The sequence below is a fragment of the Castor canadensis genome, chromosome 10 (assembly GCF_047511655.1).
Source record: "Castor canadensis chromosome 10, mCasCan1.hap1v2, whole genome shotgun sequence".
Classification (NCBI taxonomy): domain Eukaryota; kingdom Metazoa; phylum Chordata; class Mammalia; order Rodentia; family Castoridae; genus Castor; species Castor canadensis.
The window spans coordinates 84805947-84832881 of NC_133395.1; the positions used below are offsets into that span (position 1 = coordinate 84805947).

A 26935-nucleotide genomic window follows, 5' to 3' on the forward strand; every position below is an offset into this window, starting at 1 on the left:
TCTCCTCCCATTCCCCACGCTCCAATTTTTATCAACTCTCTCTTCTTGGGTATGCCATGACACTCTATGCAATGCACCCCGAACACACATACCTCTTTCCTCCCATTCCCTGCCTAGGTGACTGCTGCCCCACCCCAGCCCAGATCCCCTTGGGAGAAATCGCTGACTTCCCTAGCTCATACCTGGGCCCTCCCAACATTCAACCTGACTTGCCATCACGCTTGCTTTTTTTTTGTGGGATTGGGATTTGAACTCAGGGCCTTAAACTTGCTTGGCAGGCGCTCTACCACTTGTGCTATGTCCCACCCCTTATCACTCTTGCGTAACCAAAGTTTCAAATGGTCTTAATGAAATTGAGGGAATTGCTCCAATTTTGGAGTAATGCAGCTAAGCAGTACAGTCCCATCCACTTTGCACAGACAGCACCTCTGACAGTGTGAGTTCATTGTGGTTACATGAAAAATTCCTTTGTAGAGATTGCACACATGGAGTAGTTAATGGAAACGGGGCATTTGATAAGTCTTACTCGCAAAGTGAGGAAAAGGTCTCTGCAACTGTACGTGTAACTTTTCTGTATGGTTGAGATTGTTTCAAAATAAAAAGAGCAGCAAGAAAAGCCTCGAGAAAGAATGATGAAGCAGTTAGCTCCACCATGTAGTCTCAATCTCCACTCCGACCGGCTTTGATGCCTGGACAGGTAGTAATGCTACAAGAAAACACAGAACTATGTAAAACAGCAAATCACTAACAAGAAGATAAGCTTCTTAACAAAAGATTCAATCAACCAAATAGCTGTCTGGGAAAAAGAAAATTTACATCCCTACCTCTTCCTATACACCAGAATAAACTGCACGCAGATCAGACAATTGCATATAAGAAAGATTAAATCCTCTAACTACTAGAACACAGGTGATTGTCCAAATTTTCCCTACTCATAAGCAAGTAACCTTAAATATCTGAAAAAATGCTTATCCATCAATACAGTGCCTAAAAATACTCTCTTGCCCTCCTTCACTTCCCCCTCTCTCTCTCCATCCCTGAGCTATTTGGGTAAAATGGCATTTTGAATGTTTTAATATATTCCAACAAAAATGGGGTGCTTCAGTGAACTACAATTAACAAAATGCCATTAGTAACAGACTCTGGGTGGATACATGAAGACTCAGTACCTTATACTTTTGAACATTTGAATATTTACATTAAAAACTGTTTAAAAACAGAGAACAACTGGAATCATTTAATAAAATCCACAACACAATGAAGTACTAGGCAGACATAAACAAGGGACAGACACATTCTAGTAATCTCCAAAATTTATTGCTAAGTATAAAAACCAAGGTATAGGACAGTGTATATATCTTTTGCTTAAGAAACAAAAATTATGGCGAGTGCTGGTGTCTCATGCCTATAATCCTAATCACTTGGGAGATAGACTGGCAGGATCACAGTTCGAGGCTAGTCCAGGCAAATAGTGCACAAGACCCCCATCTCCAAAATAACCACAGCAGAATGGACTGGAGGTATGGTTCAAACAATAGAGTGCCTGTTTTTCAAGTATGAAGCCCTGAATTCAAACCCCAGTCCCAACCACCCACACCCAAAGGGGAAATAAATACATGTGGTCTAACTGCACACATGTGTTTGCAAAAAAAATATGGAAGGCTAAACTGGAACGTAGTAAAATGACTTCTAGCAGTGGGGGTGATGGAAAAGTGGAAAGCAAAAACTTCTGCATGTCTTTTTATGTAAGTTTGGATTTTGAACTGTGCAACTGTTTTACGTACTTAAAATGCATTAAATCTAAAAGAATGAACAAATCCTAAAATTGAAAACAAAATAGCTAAGTTGCAAACAAAAAATTAATAATGTGAACAATTATTTCAAGTGAGTTTTCACCTAGGACTCTAGGATTTTAGGGAAGTCTGAAGTTATACTCAGTATTTGTACTATAATATTAGTAACACCAATTCTCATTTTAATGCCACAACTTGTACACTGCAGAACAAACTGAAAATGTCAATACCTCATGCTATGAAAAAACCAAGATTTTCAGTATGAAGAAGAGACACACAGAGAGCAATATACTGTGTGATAAGGATAATTTGAATTAATATTGTATGAGCTTATGATTTTTATTAGTGTAAACTAATTGTACACAGGGGTTCCTTTGTTGAACCTATTATTTTAAACATGCATTTCCTACAGTGTCACTGAAAGCCTAGAAGCATTGGCATCCCAGTACCAAGGAGCACTCCTAGTCCCTGACTTGGTTTCACACATCTCTCCCTGCTGGAAGTAACAAAGGTTCTTTCAAGAAACGGCTGCTTCCAAAACCGGGTGGGATGAGTATAAAGTACAGCATCCCCAGCAGCAGAACGAGTGTATCATGCCCTCCTGAAGTAGCTCAATATGAAGTGCAGTGTCTTCTCCAAATGCTCACTCTGGAAGCCACTTCGTGCCTACTGGACAGCAGGGAGCAGCAGAGGAACAAGGTGAGCTGTGTCATGAGGAAGTGGGTAAGTCCACAATGGTCTGGTGCAGTCAATGCAGAGGGGCGGGGGCAGGTGCTCCCAACACAGAGACACATGAGCCTCATGGGCTCAGGGCCAATGGCCATTTGGGGCCACAGTGGGACTGTGCTTGTGTTGATGGCTTCGTCACTCAGGATGGAAACAAACCTCAAGCCTCAGTAACCTGAAACAAAGGCACACTCCTTTACTCTCGCAGGTACAGCAATGTTTCAGAAGGGTTTCCTTATCTGCTGCTCTTTCAAGACTAACCCTGCATTCCTTTAATGACAGAGGTTTAGTGGTCATACTGAGTAGCTTAGGGCACTATTTATCAAAATGTGGTTTCCCAAATCACAATCTCCAAAACCAACTCAGAAACTCAAGACCAGGGCTGTAGGTTCCACGCCAGCTTCCAAGGGCTACTTTCAGTTATGCATCTCATGATTTGATATAACCTGCTGTGCAAAACATTTCACCTTCCTGGAAATAACCAGTGGTAGTAACACTGCTGACTGAAGTGGCAGACAGTAAATACAGGGTGTGTGCACTCTTTTTTGAGATAATTATTCTAGAGTCCAGGCTATCTCTTTCTTCTAGATAGAAGTTCCAAAACCTTAGTATTTATGAATACATAAATATATGTGTAAATTATGCGTATTATGTATCATTAATCAGGTTATGTTAGTGTCCCTTGGACTTTTATGTAAAAAATCAAATGAAAACAATTAAAATGTGACCAATGAAAATGACTGTCACTACTAAAGCTGCTGCTCTTCTGCTCTCAGCTGGCGGAGTGGCTCCAGTGGTAGGGCACCTTTCTAGCAACTGAGAGGTCCTGAGTTCAAACCCCAGTACCACCCAAAAAAAGCCACCTCTCTTCTGTATAGTTACATAGGTGGCCAGTATTGATTTACTCCAACTTAGAATACCAACTGGAATTTTTCAAAATTCTAAAGTTGACCTGCAAAAAATATTTTCATGCTGGAGGTGTGGCTCAAGTAGTAGGGCACCTGCTAGAAGTTGTGAAGCCCTGGGTTCAAACTTCAGAATTGGGAAAAAAAAAAATCATGGAAGGTTAGTCTGACACCACATCTCTACTCGGCCTCCATACCACTGAATGGAAATTTTTTTGTTTTTACAGAATTCCCTTCATCATTTTTACTCAAGATTCCCCACTCTGCCTCTCGCACAACTGACCTGTGCAAACTTTCCCTCTCCCCAGCAAAGTTACCTTTTTCTTGGCCAGTCATCTTCCGCTCAATGCCTGTGCTCCCTGGATCCAGCCTTCTACCAAAAGGTGGGCGATGGCAACCTGGTGCTGACTGTGACACATAGTGACAGGCACAAAGGGAGAGTTAATCACACCATTAGCTTTAGCTCTGTCTGCTGAGTCTTGTAGCCACTATTCCTATGTTAACTGTTACTTTTGTATATAGCAGCAATCTTTCTGGAAATGAAATTCTGAAAACGTATACTGTTACCTTAAGGTTATGAATAGCATTATTTGCCTAGAGGAAGAAAAACACCAATCACAACTCCATCCCCAAAGAAAAACATTCCAAGAAAAACATGAACATTTAATTATCTTTAAATAATACATGAATGATTTACATGCTATAATTCCAAAAACACAAGGAACATAAATCCAATTTTATAAGAGATACAGACAATCTGCTTTTTGCCAGCATGAACCGCGTAGGGTCCCTTGGGATGCCATCTGGCTTTTCAGTCCAAGTTTGAGCACGCAGACACATACACCTGTCTGAAGTTGAAGGTTAAGACAAGAAATCAAAGAGGTGACTCTAAGAACTCTGACACGCAGATTCTGAAACCACAATCTGACCAGAAACAAGGCACGGCAAAGTTCCCTTTGTGGTTAAGAAGATTAAGTTTCCTTCCCCAGTGCGTAACTTTGGAGATATGAGTGGTTAATCATATACTATATTTTACACTCATTTCTGTTACTTTTAAAAAGCAGCATTATCAATAACATATTACAGAAATGAATTGGAAAAACAAACAAGATTAGTTAGATAAGCTCACTTGTAATAGAGCTTTTGGTCACTTGAAAAAGATGTCTATGTTCAGAACTAATCTAGTAGATAAAGGTGTGATAGTGAGACCATGAGGGATCCTATGCAGACTCCCCAGTACCCTTGAATTGTCCCTTGTGTTACCATGTCACTTAACTTTCAATTTTAAAGCTAGATGGGTAACACTGTTAACTGCAGTTGATTTTTTGTTTGTTGATTTAAAAATATGTACTAGTACATAGAGTAGCCACAAGGCAAAATGAAACCCTTCCCAGAGTTTAAGTCACTTTTGTTAAACATTAACTAGGCTCTCCTTAGTTTTCCTTTCTTTTCCCATTTATCAGAAGAAAACAATGTTCCACAAAACACAACAGTTTTAAAATTTATGCAACAGAGCAAAATCTAAACTATCTGTACTTCCCTTTTTACTTAACCCAAAAGTTCATGGGTACACTGAAAGTTAAATATTCTAGGAATAGCAACTCATTGGGAGATAAAGCTGTATATATTGTTTCCAAGGACAGCTTTAGAGTTTTAGCTCTATAAACTTACACAGTTATCAAAGGATTAAAGCCAACCACAAAATATCAAGAGTGTGGCAATCTGTGTATAAAAGACAGTCAAACGTGCTTATAATCTAAGTTGTAAAGAAACCATCAAATGCAGCACTAAACAAATTACAACCAGAATAAAACCTTCAGTTTCACTAACTGAATGTGGAAATGGGGTTGGCTAGCCGTGAATTCAACAGTACTTCTGCAAATGTTTATGCAGGAGCACTGCAGCATGCAACCACTGAAGCAATGATAGTGACATTCTTTACAAACAAAACAAGATGGGCCAAAAGAAAAAAAACAAACATCTTGTTCTAGGCTAAAAAAGTTAAGGGTAAAGAAACAATTTTAAGGCTCCCTAGGAAATATTTTTCATGGCACTTCAATATTAAACATCACTAAAATGCAAACATGTAAATATTCAGTTACACCGTTACATAATTGAAATACATGCCATGTCAATTATTACAGGATCTTTTTGTCAAGTGTTAACTTTCTCAAAGTTAAATTACACTTAAGGAAAGCATGTTTGGCTGTTAATTAACATGTAAATCACACAGGAATGCCAATTCACTAGTATACTGTGCAAACTGTGTTGTGAGCAAATCTGCCAAATGCCACTCATTTTTTACAGAACCGAATGCCAGTCCTTGCTAGACGCAATCAAGCTGACTTATTTCTCTCACAAGAGCAGTTATATCCTTTCTTCAATCATGCACCTATTGTTAAAACCCCGAGGTCAGTATTAGACAAATCCCTTTGGCCATTCGCACAGACCATCCTCATAGTTCTCCATTTCTTGCCCTCCAGTCCATTCAGAAAATACTCAGAGCCTAGCAAGTCATTTTTGCCACACCATACTCTAAGCTGACCACAGCGGGCTCTGACTTAGAAAACTCCTCTGCGTAGTCCTGGTATCGGTTGTCTGCTGGGTTGCTGCCCTCTATTGTTCGGAGTGCATCATTCACGGGTAGCAGAGTCTGCTCTTTCAGACACAGGGTGGTTTTGAGGGGAGGTGATTCAGGATGAACTGAATCTAACAATTCCTTGGTGAGGATGCCATCTGTTTGCTTATTTTTGCATTGCTTAATTTTCTAAAAAAAATAAAAATTTGAAATAACATTACTAACTACAGTCACTACATGGTCAATATATGTTAGGTGAAATAAAACATGCGTTTGCAAATTGTTCTCCTTACATATGTTGCAAAATTAATTCTCAAAAGCTAGCTAGTGCATGATTGAAAATCCTCATTGTTTGTAAGTTTTGCAGTGGAAAATGCTTGGCAGTTTTTATATTTATCAATCAATCAATCCAGTTAGACTCAATTACAAAACATCATTCAGCCTTTATATGTGGAAAGGGCATATTTTACCTAGAAAGTCTAACAAGTAGGCCAGGCACCAGTGGCCTACTAGTGTAATCCTACCTACTTTTAAGGGGAGACTGGGAGGACTGTAGTTCAAGACCAGATCAGGCAAAAAGTTTGTAAGATCCCTTATCAATCAAAAAAAGTTGGGTACGTGGCACACACTTACCATCCCAGCTACCTGGAAAACATAAATAGGATGGTGGTCCAGGCCAGTCAGGACATAAAGTGAGACCCTATCTCAAAAATAACCAAAGCAAAAAAGAGCTGGGTATGGCTCACATGCTAGAGCACCTGCCTAGCAAGCAAAAAACCCTGAGTTCAAACCCCCAGTACGGCCCCCCAAAAAAGTCTGACAAACATTTTATAAGGAAAGAAATGTATATGAGATGTGTATCACCCTATACCAACATTAACTCAAAATGGATCAAGGATCTTAATATCAGACCCCAAACTCTAAAGTTGATACAGGAAAGAGTAGAAAATACTCTGGAGTTAGTAGGTATAGGTAAGAACTTTCTCAATGGAACCACAGCAGCACAACAACTAAGAGATAGCATAGATAAATGGGACTTCATAAAACTAAAAAGCTTCTGCTCATCAAAAGAAATGGTCTCTAAACTGAAGAGAACACCCACAGAGTGGCAGAAAATATTTGCCAACTATACATCAGACAAAGGACTGATAACCAGAATATATAGAGAACTTAAAACACTAAATTCTCCTAAAACTAATGAACCAATAAAGAAATGGGCAAGTGAACCAACAGAACTTTCTCAAAAGAAGAAATTCAAATGGCCAAAAAACACATGAAAAAATGCTCACCATCTCTAGCAATAAAGGAAATGCAAATTAAAACCACGCTAAGATTCCACCTCACCCCTGTTAGAATAGCCATCATCAGCAACACCACCACCAACAGGTGTTGGCGAGGATGCGGGGAAAAAGGAACCCTCTTACACTGTTGTTGGGAATGTAAACTAGTACAACCACTCTGGAAAAAAATTTGGAGGCTACTTAAAAAGCTAAACATTCATCTACCATTTGATCCAGCAGTACCACTCTTGGGGATATACCCAAAAGACTGTGACACAGGTTACTCCAGAGGCACCTGCACACCCATGTTTATTGCAGCACTATTCACAATAGCCAAGTTATGGAAACAGCCAAGATGCCCCACACTACTGACGAATGGATCAAGAAAATGTGGTATCTATACACAATGGAATTTTATGCAGCCATGAAGAAGAATGAAATGTTATCATTCGCCGGTAAATGGATGGAATTGGAGAACATCATTCTGAGTGAGGTTAGCCAGGCCCAAAAGGCCAAAAATCCTATGTTCTCCCTCATATGTGGACATTAGATCAAGGGCAAACACAACAAGGGGATTGAACTTTGATCACAAGATAAAAGTGAGAGCACACAAGGGAGATATGAGGATAGGTAAGACACCTAAAAAATTAGCTAGCATTTGTTGCCCTCAACGCAGAGAAACTAAAGCAGATACCATAAAAGCAACTGAGGCCAATTAGGAGAAAGGGACCAGGAACTAGAGAAAAGGTTAGATCAAAAAGAATTAACCTAGAAGGTAACACACATGCACAGGAAATTAATGTGAGTCAACTCCCTGTATAGCTATCCTTATCTCAACTAGCAAAAACCCTTAGTCCTTCTTATTATTGCTCATACTCTCTCTTCAACAAAATTAGAGATAAGGGCAAAATAGTTTCTGCCGGGTATTGAAGGGGTGGGGGGGAGAGAGAGAGGTTGAGGGGGTGGGGGAAGGGGGGAGAAATGACCCAAGCATTGTATGCACATATGAATAATAAAAAAATAAAAATTAAAAAAAAAAGAAACGTATATGAGATACTCACCCTGAAATTATAACTATATAATAATCACAAGCTTATCTACTAAAGACCTTGCTCAATGAAGAGCTCTTCTTTCAGGGTCTCCAGAACAGCTGGCTAGCCGAACATATCAGGCTTTTGGAACACACACACACACACACACACACACAAAATCAAAATAAAATACAACACACCAGAAGATTTCAGAAGTCTCAAGTTGCCTTATCTTGGGCCTGCTTCTCTCTAATACACCCTCCTCTTCCAACTTATTCAAGCAGCCACTACACTTTTCTACCTAGACATGACTAAGGGCCATCTGCCTCAGCAGCAGACAAGACAGTCTTACTGAGTGAAAACACCTGCCGAGGGTTTGTAAAAATATGTATGTATTTGCTTATGCTTTTGGTTATGTATGATGGCAAAGAAACAACTACAGGTAAGTCTTAGGGTGGAGAGGGGCTTAAGACACTCACACCAAAACATAAAGACTGACCAATCTGACAGGGAAATTCAAAATGTTGATATAGAACATACCATAAAGTATGTTTTAAAGAACAGACTGGACGAAGTTACTTTCAATGCACATTCACTAACATAGAAGTACTGTCTAGTGTATAAAGAACTCTTACAAATCTGTAAGAGAAAAGGCAAAGAAGCAAGGAGAAAAATGAGCCAAAGCTTGAATAGTCCAATTATAAAAAAGCAAACCAAATGGCCAATAAACATAAAAAGTCATTGAACTTTATCTGCAGTCATGGAAATCTAAAACTGAAAAAAACTTAAATATAGTAAATTAAACTAGTTTAATATCCAAATATATTGCATTAAACACTTGAGAATACTTACAGATTCTAGGTCTTTAATATCTTCCTCGAACTGTTTATTTTGTTCATTCATATTCATAATTATATTAAGTACCGACTGTCTAGGATGCAATGTTCGATCAAACTGGTGGTACATGTTTCTCCAAAACCTTTATGACAAAATAAGTAAGTTTTTTAACCAAAACACAGTTTAGACAGAGTAAGCTCCAATGTTCTGTAGCATAGTGGGGTGACTGCAGTTCACAATAACCTAATCTATTACATATTTTTTGAACAACCAGCAGAGAGGTGCTCAAAGGTTCCCAACACAAAGTAGTGGTAGATGGAATGTTAATTACACTGATTTTATCAGTATATTGTGTACAGGTATTGAAAGGCCACATGGCACCTTATAAACAAATAATTATGGATTAATCAAAAATTTAAAAAATTTAAACTTGTAAATAAATGCTAACTACCGATTTGAATGTATAATAACACATCATATACATGTATCCAGTTATCACACGGTACCCCATAAATGTTACAATTAAAATAATAATTTAGAAGTTTCAATAAGTTGTGTTTGAGAACAATCAAATATGAAACTTCCGGGGGGAGAAATGACCTAAACATTGTATGCACAATATAAATAAAAGAAAAAAAAAATATGAAACTTCCCAGGATGCCAACTTACTTAAAATTGAAAGATACTGTATTTGGCTCCAAAACTGTTAATCTCTGTGATTTGGAACTGTAGAGAGGATTTAAGTACTTCTTTTGGTCATCCAAAAGAAATGGCCACAGGGAGTAAGTCTTCTCCTTCAACCTTAATGTAATAAGAAAAACACAGAAATTATACCCAGAGATGCAAAGTATTACTGCTAATACTCATTTTTCATGAGTCAGTAGATTCATTAAACAAATCAAAGTTTTAGGTTTTTCTTTGAGTCACAGTCTAATCTTGTCTCTGAATTCTGTTCTCTTTCCCCATTTTTATTCATAATTATGCAATACAGACAGGTTTCTTGTTGTACACAACATGGGGGTACCATTTTCCACACAATATATATACTTCATGGGATTCCCTCTCAAGCCACACAATTTAAAAAACTGGTCTTGGGCTGGTGGGGTGGCTTAAATGGTAGAGCGCTTGCCTAGCAAGCATGAGGCCCTGAGTTCAAACCCCAGTACCACAAAAATATATCTAGTTCAAATAGCTACATTTACAAAGGTGGAACAAGACACTACTACAGTTCTCTGTTTGGCCTGATTCTGTTAACTCCGTATCTGGGCCACAGTGGTAAGTATTACAAGGTAGCAACACATTTAAATGGGTACACACAAGGAAACTAGGCAAAATCAGGACATTGTGCAAGAGTTTTAAATGCCAGTTCTATTGCAAATGAATAGTGTCTGGATAAGCCAGGGGGAGGGAGGCAGAACGTCTGTAAAGGAGAAAAGTGGCTGATCTTCTCATTTTTCCATAGTCTCTAAAATGAACCACAGGTGTATTCTTAGAGAAATACTACTAGGAAATACCCATTTTTTATTTCCACATTCTAATTTGTGAGGATGTCTGGCACTAATTGAGAAGAGTAGTTTTTCCTAAAATAGCTCTATAACTCCAAGAAAAGCTGCCTATTCCAAATTATGATAAACTATTGTGAATGATTATAGCACAGACCTAAACTCTTCATGGTCTTTGATGTGTTCATCTCTGCATAGAGATGAACATCTTTAGAACTCTCCACGTGCTCTTAGTTCTGCTCTCAACTCTACTGGGAGTATGAGCGTGTTGCTGACTACAAACTATTACCAGATTTGGCTTCTCTAATATGTCATTTGGATGCTCGAGAATCTAGCACTGCTCTTTACTGCTACTATAAGAAATCTAAACTCAGAATCCAAACCTAAAAACACATTTAAGAGCTGGGCACTGGCTCTTAAATAATCCTAGCCACTTGGGAGACTGAGATCAGGAAGATAGTGGTTTGAGGCCAGCCTGGGCAAACAGTTCTCAAGTCTCCATCTCTAAAACAACCAGAGCAAAATGGGCTTGGAGTTGTGACTCAAGTGGTGCAGTACCTGTTTTGCAAGTACGAAGCCTCCAGTTCAAACCCCAGTTCCACCAAAACAAACATAAGGGACCTTTCAGCCTTACCCCAGATCTCCTCTGCATAGACAATTCAGCCACAAAATCCCACTCCTCAAAAACCAATTAAAAATATGTCAAGTTGGTCTCAGAGCTCATGTGAGACTCCATTCAGGGACAGACATGCCATGGCCACCACAGGCAGATTATTGTCCCCACCAAACTGTTTAAAACATGAGGAGAGCTATAAAGTACCTCCAACCACACTTTATAAACCAGTACCTTTTAAATCTTTTACACACATTAAAACTGGTGACCAATGCTTTCTGAGTAAGAAAACAGTGTGAAGATTTCTCTGTTTTAAAATATATATTCAAAGTGAAAGGAGCATCAGGATTTCGTGGTGTAGGTGATGGTTTTTGCACAGGGTGCTAGTTATACAGGTGTGTGAGTCTAGTAAATGTACTGAGATATATGTATATTGTATTTCAAAAGTATTTTTACTGTTACCCTGAGGGATGGGGAAGAAGAAGGGCACTTCAGAAATACAGACTATAAAAACTATACTAAGATTCACTTCTATTTCATATTGTCAAGACATTTTAAGTTAACCCTGACTTACGGCTATGACTTCACAACTACATAGGAAGAGAGAGAGAGAGAGGGAGAGAGAGAGAGAGAGCCTATTTTCATTAAATCATCTTACTTGAGATCCTCTCTTTCCTTCTGACAATTTCCAAGGAAGTTTCCAAATTGACATGAATAAATATGTTCATGGATCTGAAGAAGAAATGCTTCATTGAATTCAAAAGCTTGTGGAAACTGTTCGGTCAAATGCCACACACATTCCAAGAACTGAGTGAACACTGGTGAGACTTCCTTTGGGTCTCCATCCAAATGGCCACACCTAACCCCCCAGAAAGCACAGCTTTTAAAAATGCCTCTGAAAGAAGCCCATTGTTCAGGTATTGTAAACTTAAACATAGACACACAAAAAAATACATACACGTATGTATTACATATGTATGTTATATATGCACAGGTATAAATGCTTCACAACCACACCAAAAAAAAAAGATATATTTAAGTGCATAACTGCCACTTACCGCTCTGAAAATTTATGTCCAAATGAGATCCAATCTTTTTCTATTAAAACCTTAACAAAAAGAGTAAAAGCTGCTTTATAGTTGTTTTCAATGTTTTTAAAAAAAGGATTAATGCTTTACAACAGCATTTATACTTTTAATTTTATTATTGCAAATGGAACAAAACCAAAAAAACTACAAACAAAAGAGAGCCAGAACCTGGTTAGAGCCAGAGCTAAAGAAGATTCAAAGCACATGAAAAGAGTGGGCTGTGATAAGTTATTTTGGTTGCATTTATTACATTTTAACTGAAAGTGCATAAAGCACTTTCATAAAGCAGAGTTACACTGAAACTTTTTATACATACAAAGATATATAGAAAAGACTAGAAAAATGTAAACTAAAATGATGGTGGTTAACTCTAAGTAGTGGACTGGGGTGGACGTTTGGTTTTGTTGTTGTTTATTTTACATTACTGGGATTTGAAGTCACGGCCTCATGCATATAAAGCAAGAGCTCTCCCACTGAACTAAGACCTCAGCCAAGGAACTTACTTGTACATTATGTAAACCTTTTTCAAGAAAAATAAATGATAAAAAGACCAATGAACACTGGGTATGGTAGTGCATACCTATAAGCCCAGGACTCAGGAGGCTGAGGCAGGAGGATTCTGAGTTCAAAGCCAGCATGGGCTACCATAGCAAGAACCAGTCTCAAAAAAAAAATTGCAGGGTATGGGGCCTTGGTAGCTCAGGCATGTAATTCTAACTACACAGGAGGCAGAGATCAGGCACATAGCTCACAAGACCCTATCTGGAAAATATCCAACACAAAACAGGGCTAGTGGAGTGGCTCAAGTGGGAGAGCACCAGCCTAGTAAGTGTGAGGCCCTGAGTTCAAACCCCAGTACTGCCCCTAAAGAAAGGACCAATGACAAATGGTCCAAATGTTGGTCTCTCTCTTCTCTTGAGTGGACCATCTTCTTCATCAGTCTTTTCTGACATGGCTTCTCTATGTTGACGGCATTGAACTGACATATTTCTCTTTTAGGTTGTGGGGTCTTTTCTTGTTGTATTCATGCTTGCTAGGCAGGTGCTCTATGGCTTGAGTCACTTGGCCAGCCCCTCACAATCCTTCTTCATCAGCTTCATGAGTGGTGGGATTACAGGTGCGCACCACCATGTACAGCTCACATAAAGTATTGAGACAGGGTCTGACTATGTCCTAAAACTTTCCTCAGCCTCCCAAGTGATGACATTACAAATAACAATGAGGTAAATGTTTTTTCTTAGTACTTAGCATACCTTGTAATTTCATTATATAACCACCTAGTATATTCTTTTCAGTGTGAAAATTGCCACTTTTGGCTTTTCCAAAATCTTAAATCTCTCCCATTTAGGCTGTATGTACATGATAATGATGAAGGATGAAGTTTCTTGAGTGCATGCAAGGCTCCAGCCCTGGTTTTGACACTTCTGTGCCTGTGACTTTGGGCAAGTGATCTTCAGCCTGGGCTTCCATGTTCTTTTGTACATCTAAATTCTAAATCCTAACATGGTAACCTCCTCACTGACCTGCTCCCATGCTTAGCCTAAGGGGGAGCAGGAAGGCAGTACCATCCATCCTGAGAACCAATTCAGCAACCTGAGAACCTTCCTGTAGGATGCTTCTGTCCTCCACCCACACTAAGCCCGTCTCATTGTTTCTACTTCCCTACCATTCCTGGGGACCACTGCCTCCCTGTCAACTGTGTGCTGCTGCCACAGGTCTGGTTCTCAGTTATCTTGACAGTTTCTACACTGGCCATGCAGCCACCATTCCCACTCCCCTCTGCTGCAAGATGCCAAACCATCTTTTTTTTTTTTTTTAAAGCAAATCTAATCAAATTACTGTTTCCTTTTTTAAAGCTCTTTAATGACTCTCACTACCCCAAAGAGGGAAAAGTTCAATCCTAGTCTTCTCTTCCTCAGGCCTTCACCCTTCCACTACTCTGTACCAGGCCCCCACTTTCACTCTGATCCTGAGCTCCATCACGCATGTGTCCCCATAGTCCACCTAAAGGGGCTCTGCTATAGTTCCTGCTGCTCCTCTCATTGTCGCTGGTTACTTACTATGATTTCATTTCAAATCCTAGCAAACAATTGGATTCACAAGTGGCAAGAAAAATATTCTTTACCTTATACTCTCAATGTTAAGTTGAACATTATTTTCAACTTAAAATTTTCTTATTTCCATTTAGCTTGTCCCAGATTCAATGTCAGCAGCACAAAATAATGGTACTGAAAAGGGACTGGTGATTTTAAATCTTTCCTTGCTTTAAGATAACACTGTATTTAATAATTTGAAACATAAAAATTTTCAGTATCTTTTCATTTATTCACCATACATTAACATGTTAATTTTCAAAGTTAATCTGATCAGACACTAAAAAGCAAACAAACAAGCCGGGTGCCATTGGCTCATGCCTGTAATCCTAGCTACTGGGGAGGCAGAGATCAGGAGGACTGCATTCAAAGACAGCCCAAGCAACCCTATTTAGAAAACTATCCAACACGAAAAGGGCTGGTGGAGTGCTCAAGTGATAGAGCACCTACCTAGCAAGCATGAGGCTCTGAATTTAAGTACCAATACCACAAAAAAAAAAAAAGAACAGAACAGGAGGCAGGGCTTTATCCTCACAATGGAGAACATTTGTCCAACTACAAATTTAAATTTCATATATTAAAATTTGTTAAGAGACTTAGGAAATGAGGTGTTTTAAACAGAATTTCCAAGTACTCTTATTTGTGCCTTATTTTACTGCATTACTTTTATTTTTAGACAAAATACTGAATATTTCTATTGTTACCTTTTTAAAGGAAAGAAGAAAGAAAAACCTTTAAATGAAAAGTATTTTGTCAAAGATGTGGCACAAATGGAAGCCAGTCCAAGTCAAGGTTTTTAACCTCAGCAGCACTGACATTTTGGATCAGACTGTTCTTTATGCACTGTCCTGTACATTTTGCAGAATCTGCCAGTTAGATGACAGCTGCATCACTGCCTTTAGTGAGAACTGTCTCTGAACACTGCCAATGCACCCTGGAAGAACAAAACTCACTCTTATTTGAGTAAATAAACCCTTACCATGAATCCTTTGGTTGTCCTGTAATAGGAATCCAATAAAAGTGAGCCAAGGGAGCAAACCTGAGAAGTCCTGTCCCACCCGTCAGAACAGTGTACCAACACACTTGCACTTTCAACCGTTATTGCCTGAAAAGAAAAACAATGTACTTAAGATGCTAAGTGAATACCATTTACATAAATCAGTACATCTATTCATTTGAAAACCATACTAGAAGACAATGCATTATAAAGAACTCTATCTGCAATGATATTACTGCATAAATAAAAACAACACGATATGCAAATAAACAAAAATAAAGACAAAAATGGTGTTTCAAAATATTTGTGAATTGCAAGCCTCTATATTAAGTGCTACATGACATTTTTAAAACTCAGTTAAAGTGAAGCTCATTAAAGAATTAAAGGATTGTAAAAGTGACCAGTACCCAAAGTAAAGCCACTCCTTCCCAACCACTACAAACCCCAAAGTCAAGTATGAGAGGTAGAGTTACTTTGGCTAAGAAGATTGCAGCATCCAAAACAGCTTTGATATGGCGAAGCCATCCTGAGTTCTCCAAACCAGAGTAGAAATCGTTGACAGAAAGTCCTTTGGTACCACTGACTAAAAATAAAGGCAAAAATGTGCAATTAGAGCAGGGCTAGTTTCCACCTATCCTTTTAAGGACCTCTCAAGGCCCTTGAGAAAGAGGGTAAATAAACAAGTGAGACTCTTTACAATCAAATATACTATTAGAGCTTAATAACGGCTTTTTGCATACATTTTTCTGTCCTTCCTTGCACTGAAAAGAAATGCTCCAATCTCCCTTAAAGTGATATAACACAAGTGTTTAACCTAAAATATTTATATTTTAATTATTTTAATTCCAAATCATGACCAGAAAAACACCTTAACATTTAAAGGGAGCATTAACATAAAGTAATCTGCACTGTACTGAGCAATCAAAAATTTCTAAGAACGGTAATTTTTCACAAAATTGTTAGAATAATACAGTAGTCACTACCCAAATGTGACTACTGAACACCTGAAATATGGCCAGGCCAAAGTAAGATGTGTTGTAAGTGTAAAATACACAACTGATTTCTAAGACATGATGAAAAGTAAAATATCTTATCAATTTGTTATATCTACTACAGTTAAAATAATGTTTTTGATAAAGTATATCAGTATCAATTTCACCTGTTTATCTTCACTTTTTAAAATTTGACTATTAGGAAAGTTTAAATTATATGTGACTACCATATTTTTATTGGACAAAGATGTCTAAAATGTGAGTAATATTCTTACCTTCCAATAACTTCTGAAGGCTGGACCTCATAACATGAATATTTTCTATTCCAACAAACTGAAATCTTATATTAGAATAGTTATCTTCATTTTCATAACCTTTTCCAGCTGCTCTGTTTGCAATTGCATTCAGCTAAAATTTAAAATTTTAGAAATTTAGAATCAAATTATTTTTATCTTTAAAATTAATTTACCATAAAACATTAAATGAGCACCATTATAAACTAAGAGGATTTAAAGGAACTTCTTAAAACTGAATAAGCTACCATTTTTTAATAAGCAAAATTATCACATTACCAACAATAAAGAAAGGACACTATAAAGTAACAGTATGGTTGTTATATAAAGGGAAGTCTAAACAGAAAGTATCCACAAGTTCATGAAGCTAACTCATTTACATTTTGTGTCAGTTTTTATGTGTCTGTAATATTCCAAAATTAAAAAGAAAAGAGTATCTCTTATTTCAATCTTAAATGATTTAGAGATGAGCAGAGCTAGAAAGCTTTTCATTCACAGAATCAAACTATGAGATTCACTTTAGAACAAGCCTGGGGCCACAGAGGCCTTGACAATCACATTTGAAATACATCTTCAAATTACTTGCAGTTCAGTATGTTAGACATTACTGGAGGCCCATACACTGTGAAATAAAGCATATAATCTGCTAGCCTAATACAGCTCCAAGAATTAGGCCAAAAACAAACTGGAGAGAGAAAATAGGCTCTCTCCGGGCCCACGGTCTTTGGTTACTATTAACAAATGTTCTCAGGAGTTGTTAGATTTGGCATCCTTACTTCCTTCAGACTAGGACTTCATATAACAGGTTACCACAGTTTACTATGCTCATCTATGAACCTGAATGAAAGGGAATCTAAACTGGAAGAGAAGGAGATTTCATTCAGTGGATGGGGGCCCCAGGTTGGTAATGAGTACAGTTAAACTGTATTTACTGACTTACTAGCTATGAAGACTAAAGCAAATTAGGAATAAGATATAAAAAAAATGCTCCCACATTACTACTAAAGTTTAGAAAAGCTATCAAAGAAAAGTATATTTTGTGTAGAAGACAACATAAAAAGGAGCTATTAGGTCTTGAAATACAAATCACAGCCCAACCTCATCTTCAAAAGTCTCATATTAAAACCACTTTTTATATCTAGTATTACCTAAAAAGAGTTCTAGCCAATCAATGAATGCAGATTCTACAAGGGAGTATAATGAAATTTTTCTTATGGGAGACATCACCAACTCTTGACTCCTAAGCAAGTCTTTTACTTTTAACAAAATAAAAGATTATCAAATTACCAATTTCTAATTTTAATACTTCCTAATTTACTCAAATTATTCTCATCTATTTTTCTCTCCATTATCTTGAGACTACATAATGATGAGAGTTACTCTTAAACAGCTATGATTCCTTTCACAAAGCTGCCTAAGACTGTGTTCTATATCGCTCACTCGCTTTTTCTCATCGCTTTCTCTTTTCTCATCATTCCAGATTTTTGAAGAAATCCTCACTATAATTCTGCCAATGTCCTTTTGTGTATCCCACCAGCTCTGCATGCGATGCTATAATAAAAATTAAAAGTAAAGTTAGCTATTACCATTGAAAATTTTAATTCTTTAATTTCAGGGTCCTATATGAATTGGCTGTTAATGGTGCTCAGAAAGAGAAAGGAATATGTGGTCTCAATGATAAAAAGTCAATCATATGCCAATGATGCCTAACTAAATAACAACTTCCTTTGCACTATTTTTAATTCTCTATTTCAATGGTTCCTAAGTTAACTCATTGTGTTCCCTATTTTTTAATATTTCAAATTAAAATCAAATTATTTTAACACAAAGTATTTTACCAACTAAAAATTGTATCACAATTTTTTCACAATTTCTAATTAAAATTGTGAAAAAAATTCTATAAAAAATAGTAGTAAGAATTTCTCATTTTCACAACACACACACTACTTAGTATTTCTTCACAACATCAAAAGGCTTATATACCATCAAGAGTGGAGTATAAAATTCCACTTCTTAAAGTTGTATTAAATATGTGAGAAGACATATGAAATCACCTCTTGGGTTACAGAGAACTGGTCTAAGTTGGTTTCCCTTAAAGGACTAGCTTCATTTTTATCATTAGCCTCTGTTCATTTAAAACTAGGATTCAGATATTTTAAATGTGGGCAAATGTATTAACTCCCATTCATTAAAGCATATTGAACTTAAGATACATACTTTGGGCCTGGTATCCACAACATACATGTAGCGATTGACTGGGTTGGCTTTACTAATGGCTTGAAGCAAATGTTCATCCTCCAGGCACCTGGCACTGAAGCCTGACAGTGGCTGGCTACATCGACAAATGGCAGCCTAATTTTAAAAAGAAAGAAAACAGATTATACAAAGATTTCTAAAATAATTCTCAAAAAAAAGCTTAACAGTAAAAAAAACTTCGAAAGTGTTAAAATCAAATATACAATCTTTTAAAAGTCAGATAGACAATCATGAGGCATTAACATCTGAAATCCTATTTTAATTAAATATTATTAATATTATTTCAATATTCTTGATGTTCCCAATCTTTTCCAATGTGCTATGAAAACTAAATGCCTCTTTACCTAGTTTGATTTAAAAAATAATAAATAAATAAATTTAAAAACAGGTCCTAAGAAGGAGCACTTTGTCAATTCTATGAAATGACATACTGTTAAAACACCTGAGGGCTGGAGGAGTGACTCCAGTGGTACAGCACCTGCCTAGCAAGCATGAGGCCCTGAGTTCAAACCCCAGTACCTCTCTGGAAAAAAAAAAAAGAAAAGACACTTGCATCCTGTGTTCTGTTTGGATTACAGAATTCTTTCAACTCAAATTCAAGTAAAAGAAAATGAATAGCTAATACATGTAAACAAGAATTTCTAAATTAGCAACATTTGAACTTTTACTTTCCAAAGGCTTTTAAATCTCTAATTAGAAATCAATAATCTTTATATAAAGACATAAAATGAGCAAGAGCTTCAATTAAAATCTGAATTAAAATATAGTCAATCTAAGGATAAGTATATCTGTAAGAAACAGTGAATGACAGAATTAGGTATTTACTGGGAAGTTCTAAGAAAAATTTAAAAGATTCAGACCCATATACTGTTCTCCAGTCTCATCCATGTCAATTTCAACATCTGTACTCAAACATTCCAAATACAGTATCATTAAGGGGGAAAAAAAGGAAATATAAACACACATTTTTGTACATTTTAAGTGCACACAAACCACAAAAATTTTAAATAGAAGAAAATGAGGATTGTCTTTCTAAATTCTTTTTATGCCTACTTTCTGATTTTTGCTAAGTTGGTCACTGAGTATTTTCACCCTACCTTTCCAAAAAAACAATGTATACAAGCACAGACGTGTAAAACAGAAACAACCAGTTAACCTCACTATGACTTAAGTTATGAAAAGCAGATTAGAAACTTGTTTAAAATTTACCTTTTACCTGGCTCCCTTCCAAAATCCAACCAAAGTTCTAACAAATTTAAGATGTATAAAGCCGTAAGGACAAAAGAATGGAAAAGTGAATGAAGATGAAGGTGATGGAATATGGTTGATGGACTTCATATACATGTCAATAAAACCTCTTGCAATTGCTTTAAGTGGGGCGGGGGGGTGTGGAACCTAACCAATGTACAGTGTAAGGCTATTGGCAATTGGCACAACTGAATCCCCCGCCCCGTGCAATGAATATATGGTACTAAAAATGAAAAAAAGAAATTTACTTTTAAAGTGTAAATAAAAAAAAAGAATGAAAAAGGAAACAATGGAAATGTCAATAAAATGTAGGGAGATGATAGCAGATTGGCAAATGCTGACCAATTTGGCAGGGCAAAGAAAGCTGGCAACTACCTTAAGTCAGTAAGAGGTAAGGGGGCTCAAGTGGTAGAGCACCTGCCTGCCTAGCAAGTACAAGGCCCTGAGTTCAAACCCATTACCACAAAAATTAAAAAAAAAGAAAAGGCAAGGCTTTCGGAGTAAGTAAAATTACACAAAGGCAGCTGGTACTAAAGGCCTGATCAAGGCTATCACTACAAACAGGAGGACTGGTTAAGGCCACCACATCCCCCATCATAAAGACAAGTTATTCTATGAAGAGGATTAACCTGAACACTCTGAACAACAGGCATAACTATGGATGGAGATGAAGCCACACAGCCTCCAAAATAGGACAGTTAAATAAAGTCTACACAACTTATACACATGGGAAAAAATTAAAAGATTCCACTTTGATGAAAGAAATCAACCTATAAAACAGAAAGAATCCAAAGACATATAACTTCAGGCACACTAACTTCTAAATGGATGTAAATATGAGAAGACAAAAAAAATAGGAAAAAAAAGAACTCTGAGGAAAAATATGACTAATGTAGGCAGCATAGACTCCTTTTTAAAAAAATCCTTATCCTCAGAAAACTAAGACATCACCTCCAACAATAGAAAACTAGCTTAAAAAAATTCAGAAAATAGGAAAGAGCTCTTAAATATTAAAAACATTATCTAGCAAACAAAGAATACCTCTTACAGGTAGACTGGAGATATGGCTGAGGAAATCTAGAAAACAGAAAGACATGGAAAACAAGAGAGAAACCTAAGGAAAATGGACGCTTATGCTAGGAAGCCCAATTGTCAACTAAATATAAGTTTTTTAAAAATAAAGAAAATAGAGGAAAGGATATTATCAAAGAAATAGAAAACTGAGATCTTAGTTTCCAGGCTGAATTTTAAGTGACTTGTGAAAGGACATCACTGCAAAATTTCAGAATAGGGAGAAAAATTCTAAAATCTTGGGAGTCAGCAATGGCACAAAACTCTTCAACTTACTTGCTGTGAAATATACATCTCTGATCTACAACTTCCCCATTTAAAAGTGACAGGTGGGTGAGATAAAAAATAATTAACCTAGAAGGTAACACACACGCACAGGAAATTAATGTGAGTCAATTCCTTGTATAGCTATCCTTATCTCAACCAGCAAAAACCCTTGTTCCTTCCTATTATGGCTCATACTCTCTCTACAACAAAATTAGAAATAAGGGCAAAATAGTTTCTGCTGGGTATTGAGGGGGTAGAGGGGAGAGGGAGGGGGTGGAGTGGGTGGTAAGGGAGGGGGTGGGGGCAGGGGGGAGAAATGACCCAAGCCTTGTATGCACATATGAATAATAAAAAAAAAAGTGACAGGTGATTAGCAGAGCCTACTTTATGAAGTCAACAAGATATGCATATGAAGCATTTAACACACAACACCTGCTGGCCTATGGTTAGCAGGTTACAAAGGTTAAGTTTTATTGCAATGAGTAATGTCTAGTATGCAAAAGACCCTGGGCTTTAACACATACGTACACACACACACACACCCTCACACACACCCCAACCCCTGTAACAGCAGCTCATTGTGAACATGCCTCCACCACCTCTTCATGTTGCAAACTCCTGACAATTTGAAAAGCTTAACAATAAAACAGGAGCTGGAATGCCCTTGGTTCTTTTACTTCTTTCAATGGTTGGCCTGTCAAACTATCTGCTTTCCCCCAAATACATGGAGGACTAAAAGAGTACGACAGCACAGAAAGAAGAACCTGTCTGTTCACTAATCCCATGACTTTCAAGTCACTACTGAAAGGAAGCAAGACAGAAAAAGGAAGATAAAAAAGTATGAACATTTCTAGGGTGGGGTTGTAGCTCAAGTGGTAGAACACTTGCCTAGCTAAGTGGCAGTGCTAAGTTTAATACCTGGTACAGGCAAATTAAATTTTTTTTTAAGTATGAAATTTTCTATATTTCAGGACAGTTTTATTCTTTTTTGGGGGGAAGGGGGTCACAGGGCTTCACGGGCACTCTACTGCTCAAGCCACACCTCTACTTTGCTCTGGTTATTACTTGGAGATGGGGTCTCAGGAACTATTTTGCCTGGGTTAGCCTCAAACCTCAATTCTCCCAATCTCAGCCTCTCAAGTAGCTAGGATTACAGCTGTGAGCCACTAATGCCCAGCTTAGGTAGTTTTAAATTTAAAAATTGTCAAGACTCATTCAGAGTCTTTAGGCTAATCTTCTCCATAAAATAAACTTTGTCTTCATGGTGAGGGGCGATAGGAAGGTCTAAACTAGTCCTTGTCCAGGCATTGGACCTGTTCTATTTGTAGTGAAAAGTTAGCATGTCTTTATTACCAACATTATAATGACCTTTTAAAATAAAAATTAATTTCTACTGGATACTAGAACTTAAAAGGGAGAAGTACTATACCTACAAAATCCAAAGAGAAGGTTCCTACCTGCTTGTCTTGATGATAGTAGGAAAGAACTGGGAATCTTCCCTTGCTCCGGAACTTGGAACTACCAACAATTATTGGTTTGCTTGCTATCCCAGGAACATAGAGTTCTCTGGGGTAAGTTTCACAAATCTGTAAATATCAAATAAAACATAAGTAGTCTATTCACTTCAAATCTCTGAGATTTAAAAATCACCTTAAAACACTTCACATTTATTAAATACAAGAAGAGTTGCATATATGGAAACCTTACAATGAAACCCCTTGGTATAACTAATACACGCTCTGCCCCTCTGGCTCTACACTTGCTGAATTTCTCCAAAGAGTACTATGTTACCTTGTATTCTCGGTTGGCATCAGATAATTGCCAGTGTGAATTTGGCACTCCCATTCTCTTATATTCCTCAGCCAGGTCAATGAGCTGCCAACCTTGTAGTCGTTCTGAATCATTTTGTTTAGGATTATAAGAAAATGCATAGAGATCTTCATATTTTGCTACAGAATACAAAAACGTTAAAATGTAATTTATAAGACTTATACATACATAACTATACATACTTTTATATAAATCATATAGCCATACATTTATAATACATATTACACAAACATCTATAAATACATAGGTTATGAAATACATATTTATATGTACAAATATATAAATCACGTAAAATGGTCTCATATATATAATTTATAATACACTATATGTAAAAGTAACTCAATTTTTTTTTCTTCCAGTTATTCTTTAACATCTTTGGAGATGGCTAATATATGAACTTACCTGAACTTAATATTATCTTAAGCTTGGTAATGCAAGTGATTGTATCTAAAGGCATACATATGGATTTGAGATTTGATTTATGTCATTAGCAAAAGTTAGGTTAATAAAGAATACAGTTAGACTGATATGTTAAATCCTCTACTGTGATTTTTCTTTTCTAAAAAGTAACATTTTAAAAACACAAGGATACCTTCCACTTACTCCTTACCTTCTACTTACTCCTTTTCCCAAATGAGATGTAAAACGAAAAGACCAATACTATAATGAGAAACTAGAGATGGCTGGGCACATCTTTAGTGTTCACTCTGGCTCAACTTGGGACGATGGGATGCAATGGGCTCTATATGCTGAGATGAAAGTGAACATAGACCTGTTCCTAGAAATTCACTTAAAAAAAAACAATGTGGAGCTGGCTATCAAGAGACTTTAAAAATGTTAAAATAAATCTAAAGGCTTTACTATTATTTCCTTACTATTACCCTTTCTTTGGACACCACTCTTAACAATCCAGATCAATAGTTTCTTATTATTTCTAAGCCATTTTGGGGAGCGGGTAAAAGTGACAAGAAACTGACTGCCAAAGTAACTATAAAATAATAATGAGACTTTAAAGTATCTTGGAAAATCCATCGCAAATTGAGCAACGCAAGCTTTGGTCCCTAAGAACAATACCTTGTTTTGACAGTTGCAGCAGAGAGTTATAAATATCATGGCAGTCTCTTTCTCTGGGAACAATGAAATGCACAGTCCTGAAGTTCTTGCACTGAATCACGAGTGGGCATCCAGAAGTAGTCAAAGCAAGTTTCTCCACTGAGGCAATATGGTGGTGTAGTATCTACAGCATGAAAAAACATTTAAGACACCAAAACAGAAAGCACTAATACATATTCTCTTCCAAAGTACATAAATGTTAGGAATGTCCTCCTCAAAGTCACAAATGTTATGTGCTACACACTCGTACTCAAAATATCTAAATGGCTCAATGCCCAAACCAGGAATATGGGTGCCACCCCTTATACGTTCCTCTATCACAATAAATATTCATTGAATGAGTGAATGAAAAGTCCAACTATAAACTCAATACTTGTATTTTAAACATGATTATCATTCTCACTGCTACCAATAATCCTTTGTTTGCTGTTAAAGAAGTCTACATTTTTAATATCGTAATTTAAAATATCTATAGGAACTTTCCAGAGAACAAAAGGTCTTAGGTTTCTGAAAGCTAAAACTCAATCATGGCAAGAGATCAAGTCATCCCAAACTAACCTAAAAATTTAACATAAATTCCAGTATAAAATTCTATTCTGCTTTTGTCTTGTTTTGTTTTATGATAAAGTGAGGGACTGTTATTCATGTTTTATATACTATTACATACTAGCATTAATTCTATTAACTATACATGTTAAATCTATAGTTAACATGCAAGAGTAAATGCACACAAGTAATCAAGATGAGCTTCAGAAAGACGGGTAAGGGGAGTCTGTAGATTAAACTTTACATGGTACAATTAACACACATGTAAGCCTACACTTATGTAGAATTAGCTCCATTAACATCTTTTATTATCATATTATTGTTGCACTGGGGGTACATTGTGACATTTACAAAAGTTCCTACAATATATCATAGTTGAATTCACCCCCTCCATCATTCTCCTTATCACCCTCCTCCTCAATTAACATATTAGTGGGCCTGTGCTAAGCTACTCAGAATCATCCAATAGTGACATCTAAATAGAGAATTAGGGACAATAAGATTTAGGAACAATATGTCACTATTGGGATTCCAATTAACCACCAAAATTATTTGCAGAAGAAAGATGAAGGGACCTGACTCTATACTACCTAGTTATATGACTGTGAAAAAAATCATCATCTATAAAATAAGGAAGGACAAAAGACTGGAAATGCCCCATCTAAAATTAAAATGCTCATACTAAACAGACTTCATTCAGGACAAATGGGACTATCCCGGTAAGAGAGCATTTTAAAGATAACAACAGGGCAGAAGAGAACAGAGACATCTTTTTGCTGTCCCTCAAACTATATTCCTAACATCTGAAGGAATAAGTTATCTGAAGGAATGACCTATCAGTACTATCAGAAGGAATTCTGCCCATACTTCATTCATGTGTCTGGGAGATGGAAAACATACAGAAAAGAAATGAGGCATGTGAACAAAGGTAGAGCAGGAGGACTGGATGATAATATGAATAATAACTTTACTCATATTTATAAGGCACTTGAAGAAGAAACTTCCAGCATTTCTTGTGCAACCACTGGGTGGGGAAGGGTCCAGTGTCTCTAGAGAATAAAACTTCTCCACGGTCAACTTCCAAGGTAAGCACCTTAACCTAACTTGCTACACTCATCCATCAACTGGATGGCCTTCCTAGGAAAATAAAAAGACCACCAAAAAAGAAGGCAGCAGATGGCCTAAGGGGACTCCTTAGCAACATCAATCCCTGTACTGGGAAGCAGAACTGATCTCTAATCTTGATTCCATTGCTTAGAAAACGTAATAAAACTAGCTACCATTTAAGGAGCTGCCACTAAACTTCAGCAGATGCTTTTCCTGTTTCTTCTCATTAAGATACACAACAGCCCTATAGATGACTGATGATGTATGTACCCATTTTGCAGAGGTGCTAAGCCCAACACTGTATCTGCCATTCCTCTCCACCTTTCCACCTTGTAATACCCACAGTCCTCAAGGGATGAAAAACCCCAGAAATCTGTGTTTCTCTGCCTCCTATACAGGCAGAAGTATCCAAGTAACCCCATTTCCAAACAGATGTAGGGAAAGTCAGCAGGGAGCAACCTGGGAAAACTCCCTGCTAAATCAAGGGGAGAGCACTGAACAAAGCCCACCCACCTGTTATGCCTTGGCGGTGAGGTGCCATTTTTCAACCTAGTAGAAAGCACATAGATATAGTTGCCCAACCAGTAAGCAGCAAAGATGGCCAGCCGGGCACCAGTGGCTCATGCCTGTAATCCTAGCTACTCAGGACACAAAGATCAGGAGGACTGTAGCTTGAAGCCAGCCCAGGCAAAAAGTTCAGGAGATTCCATCTTGAAAACAATCCATCGCACAAAAAAAGGGCTAGTGAAGTGGCTCAAGGTGTAGGCCC

General features: G+C 37.2%; 1 protein-coding gene across 5 annotated transcripts in view; it reads right to left on the reverse strand.

Annotated features, from left to right (window-relative positions):
- Positions 1-4066: 4066 nt before the first annotated feature.
- The window catches only part of Mtmr6 (myotubularin related protein 6), a 38559-nt gene continuing 15690 nt past the window's right edge, over positions 4067-26935 (reverse strand). For 4 of the 5 annotated variants that reach the window (XM_074043747.1, XM_020178153.2, XM_074043746.1 and 1 more), the window contains 12 exons: positions 24475-24637; positions 23362-23519; positions 23028-23156; positions 18946-19080; positions 16711-16843; positions 15917-16026; positions 15426-15551; positions 12324-12373; positions 11924-12124; positions 9820-9951; positions 9166-9292; positions 4067-6191 (listed from right to left, as the gene is read on the reverse strand). In XM_074043747.1, the coding sequence (XP_073899848.1) occupies positions 5931-6191; positions 9166-9292; positions 9820-9951; positions 11924-12124; positions 12324-12373; positions 15426-15551; positions 15917-16026; positions 16711-16843; positions 18946-19080; positions 23028-23156; positions 23362-23415 (1458 nt within the window). In that variant the 5' untranslated portion in view covers positions 23416-23519; positions 24475-24637 and the 3' untranslated portion in view covers positions 4067-5930. Of the gene's footprint in view, positions 6192-9165; positions 9293-9819; positions 9952-11923; positions 12125-12323; positions 12374-15425; positions 15552-15916; positions 16027-16710; positions 16844-18168; positions 18280-18945; positions 19081-23027; positions 23157-23361; positions 23520-24474; positions 24638-26935 lie in introns of all 5 variants that reach the window. The other variant, XM_074043748.1, reaches the window with a different exon arrangement.